Below are 11,080 nucleotides of genomic sequence, written 5' to 3' on the forward strand. Positions count from 1 at the left end.
TCCTCCCCCCCCCACCCCCTTCCCCCCCCGCCGCCAGAACCCTGCCTGAACTCACTCTCATTCTCAGGATCCCTCTCTCATTCCCTTGATTCTATTCACAATACAAATCTACTCCGAGTATCTTTCTTTCTTTTCTTTTTTTCCACTCACCCCACTCCTTTTCCCTTAGGTTTGCCTCTAGGCAAACCCCTAAAGAGATACCTAACCTGCATGACACTGCATAACCCCTGCCCGAAGGGAGAGGCTGTAGGGAGACTGGGCTGTGAGAGTGTGTAAATGCGTACATGTAACGAAGGAGAATCCACTAGGGAAGAGAGGAATCAACACCTCAGTCCTTGGAGGCAAAAAGCCGGAATAAATAATCTGTAAATGTGGGTTTTAACATTTAGATCAAGTGTGGCCACAGACACAGAAGCTGCAGCAGGGAACTGGAAGGAAGAAGCGCACACACGCACGCACGCACACACACACACACAATCTGTTGGGAAGGTAGACCACAGCCATAAAAAGTAAGTCAACGCTATATTTTAAGCACAGCACAGGCACAGGAACAAGGATTATATCCCTATATATACAAATTAGAAGATAAACAGCTACACTAACAACCATGCCTGCTCTGTTATTTGGATTGATGGCAGTAATTGGCACACAATCCCCCTCTTAACGCCAGGAACATGCATTCCCTGAATTGGATTCAAAGCATAAAGTGGACTGTGTTGAGAAGGGAAAATTGAATGATAGGCAGCATATGCGGGCCATTATTTTCACTAAAGGAATTCTTAATACAGTAAATATTATTTTGCAAATGTTTACATTAAGTTAAAGCAGTGGATATATTAGAGTCCAGCTGCTGTCAACTTTGATTGTAGCTTTCAGGAAACATTTCCAAATGCATATTGATTTGCAGTTTGTGGAATTTAGTTTTCTGGATGTGGCAAGGAAATGGACCACTTGTTTTTTTTTTTATAGGTTCAATCCACAGTGCTTTGTTCAGTTATCCACACAATAAAACAAATGGTGACACTTTAAAATACGGTACAGAAAACTGAGAGAAGATATTGACGAAGAGAAACAAGCACTTATGCATAACTTTCATTTAACAAATGGGTAATGATAGTTCCTAGATATCTGTGAATTGGCATACTGATCACTAATTAGGCATTCCTGACTAAGGCTGCAAAATGGCCCAAAACTAATAACTAGTACTTTGGGCGCTTTCCCTTTTCTACATAATATTAGTATTTTTACACCAGCTAATAGGGAGGTAAGTAACCAAGGAGTTAATGATGCATTATTGGTTAAGTGCCATTTAGCACCTGATTCAGCATTAATCAAGAATGATTCATTAGGTGCTCATGTAGAAATTCACAGATATCTAGGAACTTATTATTATTATAAGCTGTCTCATATATTGATTTGCATAGCATCTGTCACTTTTAGTGCTGTCTGTTGTTTCTGTTTTTGCACAACTCACTATATAATTATTGGTTCAGAATCATTAGGAACTACGGCTACTAACTCCTTGAAAAGCAGTTAGTTGCTTCGTAACTACTCTGTTTAAAAAAAAAAAATAAACTACACATGTTGGTACTAAAGCTTAACTAAAATTAACAAACACCTCTGCTATCTTCGGTCATGGCTGTGCTTGGCTCAGCTTGAGCCACTAGGGTCTCTGGTCTAATTCTACAGGGCTTTGCTGCTGGGTGGATCCCTCCGAACATAAACATCAGCACAATCCCATACACCCGAGAACACTTTAATTAACAAAGGCACAAAGAGAGAAAAACAAAACAAGAAAAAATTGAATTTGTGGGCATATGTATGCTTTGTTAGGGGACAAACTGAAAACTTTTCCACATGCTGAGGTGTGTATGTGTGGATGTATGCACATACAGGTGTACTCACACAAACCTCAATCTATCCCGGTAAAAGTGTTGATACAGTGAATCTGTGTCTATGAATGGCTAATTAAAGAGGAGACAGTGCTGTTTAGTGGTAAAAGTCTCACAAAGTCGTAATAGGAATGCACACAAACACAACAGGAATTATTCTGCTCTAAAAGCCGTGGGAGGACATGCCAGCAATTTACAATTAGTCTGGGAGAAGAGAGTTGCAAAACATAAGAGCTCACCAACAACTGACTCTGTTGAGGAAATAACTGCAATTAACGTGGAAGAGCACCCACTTCACAGTAGTTCCGAAGCCTGTGGAGTTCAATAAATATTTTTCCTTCAGCTTGTACCCAAAGTTAGAATTCAAAGAAACCATTCGTTGCTGTTAGCTGCTTGTGGCTGGACAGAGGAATGATTTTTTTTGTTCCTACAATCTTGACTTACAAAATTGAAATGTGCTTGATAGACAGAATAGAAAGAAACCAAATTTAGCATCCAAAAAATTCCACAGCATGCTTGAAACCCAAGTTATTTGGACTTCACCCTCAGAAGAGCTGTGGCTCATAAAAAGAGCAAGAAAAATCCTTCCACTATCCATTGTTGAGAAAAAATATATATACAAAACTATGCTGGAGTCAACAAAAGTTTTCCCCTTTAGTGTGGTATTTCCCTATCTGTAGTTCTAGACAGAATTAGTTCATTCTGAAAGGTATTTTAGTGCACGCATTTAAAGCAAAATCACATCCACTCATCATACACCGGTATGCTTGCGGGTTTGTGTGCACACTAGATAATGTAAAGTTGATTACAGTATGTCTGAATCATTTTACAGTCATCTTGCTCGTTCTGGAGTAGAAATGCTAAATAAAACCCCTCTGGAGTTTTAGCTGCAAAACAATACTATTCCTATAATGGAAGCTGTCTGATGTATATTTACAGAACATGAAAAAAGCAGACCCATTCTCACAGATGTTTACAACATATACTTACAATACCAAACATGCATTGACATGGACACCATAATGACACACTGAGACATTCCTCCTATTGTGGAGAGCTGCCTTCACTCTTACTATCCACCCACTCACCCTCCAACTCCATGAAATAGGTTCAATTTTGGCAAATCATTTACTACAAATGGCAACAATTTTGGTAGCCTTGTGGCTATGTATTATTTTTGGCCATATTTAGCTTAACACAAATTTACATGTTACATTTTATTGCACATCTCTGTAAATATCAGCACGTGTTGTCCCATGCGTTTTGTTAACTTTCTGTTTTAATTTGCTGCAATGGAAACTGTAAGCTTGAAAGTTTACAAGCAACTTGTTAACTGCTTTCTGGCTGTATGAGATTGGGACGTGTACTGTTGGGAGGTCAAAGGAAGGGAGATTGAGAAGTATAAAGTAACATATATTGTCTTTAAGGGAAATATGGTATAAAAGGTTGTATAATGCAGTAGCCACTAAACTAATGCATTTCAGTTTTGTTATATTAGCCTACTTAAGAGTTTTTGTTCTTGTATAAACGTATTTAGGGTATTTAACAGTTACTATGAAGATTTCCCTTATACAGACCTGCCTTTAACAGTTGTCTCTATTTCAACCAGCTCAAGGGAGATGTTGTACATTACCTATAGGAGCTCTAGCTATTTGTAAATAAACAGCAGCACCTTGTGGCTGCAAGTAAAACTGCACCATACGGCTGCAGAGAGCAACATTTCTCAAATTCCAGGGAGGGCTAAGAAATGAAATACTTTAGTAGATCTTTTAACAAGAAAAGGTTCATAATTACATCTTCATCCTACTAAAACACATTCTAACATTTCAAATGAAAAGACACTTACTGCACTTAGCTTGATGTCTTTTAATTACAGTGAGTTGCATAGCTTCACAGTAGCATCTTCAGTTTACATGGTCGATTAAGTTGACCATGTTGGCAATAATCACATTATAGTAGAATTGTAACAGCTCGGCAGAGTGACCATTAAACGGTAAACTGCTACTAAAAAAGTAAGACAACAAGCAGCTTATAGAAGTAGCAGTGGCTCAAACACTCCCAGAAAGCACCTGGGGTAACAACCACAGTAGAATGAATCTTCATTTGCATTTAACTAACCCTTGGCAATAAAAAAAGATAAAAAATAGACAATAAAACTTTTAAAATTATAGAACAAACCTCACACTAAATGGTTGAATGTATGTAAAGGTACAAATGCATATAAAGCTATAAAACAGCATACAATGTGATACTGGTCACAAAACTGATCTGGGAAAAAAAAACTAAAATTTAAGATGCAAAAACAAGATTTTAAAGTATTTTAAAGTAGCAGTATTTCAAAGTATCACAGCATTGACACCAGAGATTTGATCTACTGAAAACAAAGACAACTATTTATATAATCTACACAATCTGGTCTTTTGGTCTTCCCATCCTCCATTCTTCACTCTCATTATTCTTCACTCTCATTAGTCTTCACTCCTATTTTACTGACACCTGAATTCATTCTAAATAGACATTTTGAGTACACTCTTAAAGCTGACAGGAATTAAAAATAGAAAATGTTAAATAAAAATTGCATTACACATTAATTAAGGATATATTAATTTTAAGGCACATCCTAGAATTTGCCATTTTGACCTGACTGCATTGACTGTGTAAGTCTAACTAAACTTACTATAACTTACAAACAAATGTAACATTTTAATAGAAAAGCCTGCACATCACATCTGATCCATGCATCTGAGGCACTGGATTCCAGGACTTGAAACATCTAGATGACCAATACAAAATACAAATAGGTTTGCAAATTAAATAATCTTGTTTGTGTGAACATGTTGATGATAAAGCTAAAATACCCTCAAATTTACTGGTGTCATTCGGATCCTGCTGAACATTGTGAACACCTTGTGAGTTGCATTGACTTAAAATTAAGCACATAACGTCCACACAGTTGTCCCCTAACCCCTTTGATGTCACTTAGCTGAAGTAAAACTTCACAGACTGCAAAGAGATTGTGTTGGTTTCATGTCATCTTACTAACCTTTAACACATACACTTTATAAAATAAAAAATAAAAAAGAAGTACAGAGTACATATCCAAACACGGTGTCAAAACAAAACTGTACAGTGCCTTACACTGTTTAGTTTGTGTTGACGCCTCAAGAAGATCCTTTAAAACCCCTAACATCACATTCAGCCTGACGTTTCCTTAGTTGTGAAGAGCCCATTCTTTTAAAGATGATTAATCCTGGATGAGAAGAGAACAGAGAGGGAGAGAAAAAAGATTCTTTAGCTATGTCAGCACTGTTGAGTCAAAGTGAGGCCAGGCTTGCCTGTGGCAAACCACAGACAGATGACTGGGGGTGCCAGACAAACTGTTGGAGAATAGTCATGCGGAAAACTACTGGTCACTGGTTGATGACACTTTTGGGAGTGAATCGTGCTGTCCCACAATTTAAATGTGACACATTTTGATTGGTTTGGTTTAAATAAAAGAGAATTATTACTTGAGTGTTTCTCCATGCATGACCATCATCATAATCATCATCATCATCATCATAATAGGGGAATGCTACAGACAATTTCACAGTTTTTAAACCATTTTGAATTGGCCTAGGAATCCTTACGGTGTAATGTCAACAGTAGGCAATGATGTTTTCTAATAGTGATGATTTTCTCTCATGTTACACGAGGCACACATTGTCATTCTGAGACTTGTTTCGTGAATGTTTGCTTTGAGGTGTAATGTCATACTCACTCCTCCACAGCTGGCGTTTTCACTTCCCTGGCCATCAATTGGCCACTCTGCAGTCTGCGGTTTTCTTTCTCTGTTAATACTTGGCTTCCCAACACCTTCCTCTGTTTTATAAACAAAAAGTCATTACTGGGAGATATTTCAAGCGTAGGGCTGTATTAAAGATATGTTGTAGATTTTTTATTGCAAAGAAACTTTTTTTTGTAATGTTTTTCTTCAAAATGCACATGTGTATGAGACATTAAAAACATGGTGAATGCATTTCATATTATACTTCCAAACTTACAGTACATTGCTTGTAAACTTATTGTTCTACTAAGAAAAACATTTAGCGACATTACTAGTAATACAAAACTTCATGGGGTACTTTTGTTTAACTGGCTTTGTCAGTGTAAGGTAAGCATGAACAACACTTTCTCAAAAATCTAAAACAAATGAAGGCTGAAAAGTGAAGTCTATCGCTGTACACAGGACCACCGTCAACAAACCTTGATAATACCACCCAAAGAGCGTGAACGCCAATGTTTCCTGCTGAATGGTGTCCGAGTGTCAGCCGAAGGTGTCAGCAAAGGCTGCTTATCGAACTAAACACACACAAATACAACACATTTAGGTGCAGGGTTGCAAATAGTTTATTTGCATGTTCTGTCCCCTCGCAATGGGTATGTTGACCTTCTGTACCTGTCTGATGAGCTTCTTCTTTTTGGCAGACTCAGGCATGTTGTTGACCTGCTGGTACAGCTCTCTGAGGGCAGATTCAGTGTAACTCTCAGATGACCTGGTAGTGGACATGCTGCTGACCTCACCGCTGATAGTTCTTATGGAAGGAGAGGGGGAGGCAGCTGTTACTGCAGACATGGGCCCATCTTTAGTCCCAGAACAGAGTGTTGAGTCATCCTAGAAAAGTCGGACATAACATGTGACCAGATATTTTAAATTCACAGCAAATACAAACTCTTTTCAAGTGACGTGACCACAAGAAAATGTGTACAGCTGACTGACATACTAACAAACAAATAGCTTAAGAACTGAGTACTAACACAGCATTCAGAGGTTTTATTTTAACGTCCTTTGAAAATCATTCTATTAGGTGCCCAGTAGCAGATGAGAGTCTCTCGAGGTTCTGTATTTAGACATGAAGTACCTAAAATTAACCAAATGCAGAAGTTACTGGATTCAAAAGTTAGCACAGGAAACAAAATACACTGAGAGTTTGAAAATAACATTAGATACATTTAATGTAGTACTACAAGTTTTTATAAAGATTAACTTAGAAATAGAAGAAAAGGCAAAAGAACAAAAACTCACCTTTGATTGAAGAGTTTTTGATCCTGTGAAGTATATGCGGGTATATTCTTTGATGTATGTAGGTGCCTTCAATGAAAGTAAACATGTAAATTAAATCCTCTGATAAAAGAAATTAATCTGGGCGTCCGTGGAGCTCAGTTGGTAGAGCGAGCGCCCTCAACACAACGGGCCCCGTTCGACTCTGACCTGCGGCCCTTTGCTGCATGTCATTCCCTCTCTCTCTCCCCTTTCATGTCTTCTGCTGTCAAAATAAAGGCTGAAAATGCCCAAAAATTAATCTTAAAAAGGTATTAAGGATTTAATCTCACTCTCACCATAAACAACGGTGTTTAAAAGCTGCCAATGTTCCACTTGGAAGGATAGATTGAGCGTGCAATATAGCAGGCAAACAACGTGAATGGGGACATACAGTGGTGTGAAAAAGTGTTTGCCCCCTTCCTCATTTCCTGTTCCTTTGCATGTTTGTCACACTTAAGTGTTTCGCAACATCAAACCAATTTAAACAATAGTCAAGGACAACACAAGTAAACACAAAATGCAATTTGTAAATGAAGGTGTTTATTATTAAAGGTGAAAAAAAATCCAAACCATCATGGCCCTGTGTGAAAAAGTGATTGTTAAAACATACTATAACTGTGGTTGTCCACACCTGAGTTCAATTTCTCTAGCCACACCCAGGCCTGATTATTGCCACACCTGTTACAATCAAGGCATCACTTAAATAGAAGCTGCTTGACACAGTAAGGTCCACCAGAAGATCCTTAAAAGCTACACTCATGCCGAGACCCAAAGAAATTCAGGAACAATTGAGAAAGAAAGTAATTGAGATCTATCAGTCTGGAAAGGGTTATAAAGCCATTTCCAAAGCTTTGGGAATCCAGCGAACCACAGTGAGAGCCATTATCCACAAATGGCGAAGACATGGAACAGTGGTGAACCTTCCCAGGAGTGGCCGGCCACCAAAATTACCCCAAGAGCACGTGACGACTCATCCAAGAGGTCACAAAAGACCCCACAACAACGTCCAAAGAACTGCAGGCCACTTGCCTCAGTTAAGGTCAGCGTTCATGCCTCCACCATCAGGAAAAGACTGGGCAAAAATTGCATGCAGCAGAGTTCCAAGGAGAAAACCACTGCTGAGCAAACAAAAGAACATAAAAGCTCGTCTCAATTTCTCCACAACACATCTTGATGATCTCCAAGACTTTTGGAACAACATTCTGTGGACCGATGAGACAAAAGTGGAACTCTTTGGAAGGTGTGTGGCCAAGTATATTGACGTAGAAGGAACACTGCATTTCATAAAAAGAACATTATACCAACAGTAAAATATGGTGGTGGTAGTGTGATGGTCTGGGGCTGTTTTGCTGCTTCAGGACCTGGAAGACTTGCCGTGATAAAAGGAACTATGAATTCTGCTGTCTACCAAGAGATCCTGAAGGAGAATGTCCGACCATCTGTCTGTGTACTCAAGCTGAAACGAACTTGGGTTCTGCAGCAGGACAATGATCTAAACACACCAGCAAGTCCACCACCGAATGGCGAAGAAAAAACAAAACGAAGACTTTGGAGTGGCCTAGCCAAAGTCCTGACCTGAATCCTTGAGATGCTGTGGTATGACCTTAAAAGGCCGTTCATGCTCGAAAACCCTCTAATGACTGAATTAGGACAATTCTGCAAAGATGAGTGGGCCAAAATTCCTCCAGGACGCTGTAAAAGCCTCATTGCACGTTATCGCAAACGCTTGGTTGCAGTTGTTGCTGCTAAGGGTGGCCCAACCAGTTATTAGGGTTTAGGGGGCAATCACTTTTTCACACAGGGCCATGATGGTTTGGATTTTTTTCCACCTTTAATAATAAACACCTTCATTTACAAATTGCATTTTGTGTTTACTTGTGTTGTCCTTGACTATTGTTTAAATTGGTTTGATGTTCCGAAACACTTAAGTGTGACAAACATGCAAAGGAACGGGAAATGAGGAAGGGGGCAAACACTTTTTCACACCACTGTATAAGCGAGTCATTGAGATCCAAAAGGCTGCTGAATATGGGACGCTTTGATAAACAAATGATCTTTATTGATCTTTCTTACACATGTAAACTACATCTTGCTCTTTACCCTGTTTACCTTTATTGTAAACCATTTAAATTGACAGGTTTATTTGAAGCAACACAAAGAGGATGTACTATATGTATCTATTCAAATGGCCTGCCTGTGTTTTGTTGCAAAAGAAAATATAATCACAGAATACAGACAACAATTATAATCACATCTCATGTTGCTGTTCCTATCACAGAGTAAAACAGGAAAGCATGTTGCATGTAGTGTTTTGTGCACAGTTGTTAATTAAGAAACTACAGTTACAGAACAAGAAGCAATCAGAAAAACAACCTTTAAAGCTGCTTACCTTGAACAGTTTTTGTGAGTGCCTGATGAGGAATGCTATGCCATTATTCAGTTGCTCAATGTTTCCCTGCAGATCACTTGCCATCACCTGCAACATAAAAACACAGTACCAAACAAATTCAAGAAAAGAGTTAAGGTTTACTTGATTGCAAAAGTAGTGGGGGTTATTGTAACATACATGGTGAGTAGAGCTAAATGAACCAAAGGTCTTTACATTTTTGGGCCAGATGATGTGTGGAGCAAACATTGTGGCTAGATTGATAGCAGACATCTTGTTTATGTGCTGCTTTCGAGCAGTGTGGTACAGCAGGTCCAGCAGCAGCTTCAACATGCTGCGGTTGGCTGGTGGGAGTAGCATAAAGAGCAGTTGAAATGCCTCAATCTGGCGTTCCTTGTCAGGCACATTCGTCTTGTCCCCGTTATCATCAAAGCAAGTCAGCTCTGGACACAGCACAGAGAAGAAGTATTACAAAAGAACCATTTTGTTTTCTTGACTTAACATTGATATGGATATTATGTTATCTTGAGTAATGAAAAAGCATTGTGTATGAGTCAAACCACACCTCCAATCTTCAGGTGAGCATGATAGTGTCTGTGTGTCAGCAGAGGCTCTGGCAGCTCTCCCAGGTAGGCTTTGAGCAATGTGGCTGCATCATTGGGGTGGAAGTCGCCTGTTTCTAGATCTATCTCTGCCCCAGAATTCAGCATTTCCCTCAGGGCTGCCTGTCTTAGGCTGTGGCCTGGCACACGGAACAGCCCCTCTACATGAAGGTCTAAGGGGTGGGAGAGAAAAATGGTGCAAGACAGCAAAAGAGGAGGGGAAAAAAGAGAGATGTGGTGTGTAGGCGGGTAGACACAGAGTAAAGGAGACATAAGTAGACAAAGACATAGAAGTAAGGAGAGCCCAAGTGAATGAAATGGAAAGAGAGAGACAGCCAGAGCAAAGTGCTTTTAGATAAATTATTGACCCAAGCATTTGCACCCAGTGTCCACTTTCAGTGAATGACATCATCGCTTTCTAGAAATAAACCATGACCTCATGCTAATTCACTGCTCTTCAACTACTATAGTTCAACAAAGTAGTAAAAGTTAGGATGCAGCCTTGATGCTTAACAAATCAAATCCTTGTAAAAGTCTAGGATAGAGGCCTATTAAGCAATTTGACGAGGAATACCAAGAGATTATTAATAAAGTAATTATCAATGGTATATGTCTTACATGAATACTGTCAGATTTGTCTCCTCCCGGGTCACACATGCAAAATGTGTGTATCCATCTATCTATCTATCTATCTATCTATCTATCTATCTATCTATCTATCTCTGTAGTCATGATATCCCAAACTGCTTTGGATGAAAGTGTCCCCCACATGACAGAAGAAATGTATGTATCTGAAGTAGTGCTGTCAAACGCTTAAAATATTTAATCATGATTAATCGCATTAATGTCATAGTTAACTCGCAATTAATTGCACATTTTTATTTCCCTTGATTTCTTTTGTCCCATTATTTATCTCATTTTAATGCTCTTATCAACATGGAAAAGTGGATCGGCTCGCTTTGTCAACTGTTTTATTATTGAAAACAACGTTGGCATATAGCCTACTGTAGTAGTTCAATTTCACATGTAGCATTCTCACTTGGAGCAGTCATGCACACTTGAAGCAAATAATCTCTCACACAGTTGAACATTGTCCATCAATAAAAAAGTGAAAAAA

The 11,080-nt window shown here is 38.9% G+C and overlaps 1 protein-coding gene across 1 annotated transcript in view; it reads right to left on the reverse strand.

Moving 5' to 3' along the window:
- Positions 1-3,743: 3,743 nt before the first annotated feature.
- Positions 3,744-11,080, reverse strand: part of LOC116705526 (rho GTPase-activating protein 19) — a 10,029-nt gene continuing 2,692 nt past the window's right edge. Inside the window, exons 4-11 of the mRNA XM_032541727.1 lie at positions 9,927-10,136; positions 9,578-9,804; positions 9,365-9,451; positions 6,958-7,023; positions 6,331-6,546; positions 6,138-6,233; positions 5,653-5,753; positions 3,744-5,142 (exon numbers count right to left, since the gene is read on the reverse strand). Of these exons, the coding sequence (XP_032397618.1) occupies positions 5,127-5,142; positions 5,653-5,753; positions 6,138-6,233; positions 6,331-6,546; positions 6,958-7,023; positions 9,365-9,451; positions 9,578-9,804; positions 9,927-10,136 (1,019 nt within the window). The 3' untranslated portion in view covers positions 3,744-5,126. The remainder of the gene's footprint in view (positions 5,143-5,652; positions 5,754-6,137; positions 6,234-6,330; positions 6,547-6,957; positions 7,024-9,364; positions 9,452-9,577; positions 9,805-9,926; positions 10,137-11,080) is intronic.

This window comes from Etheostoma spectabile, chromosome 17, assembly GCF_008692095.1.
Source record: "Etheostoma spectabile isolate EspeVRDwgs_2016 chromosome 17, UIUC_Espe_1.0, whole genome shotgun sequence".
Classification (NCBI taxonomy): Eukaryota; Metazoa; Chordata; class Actinopteri; order Perciformes; family Percidae; genus Etheostoma; species Etheostoma spectabile.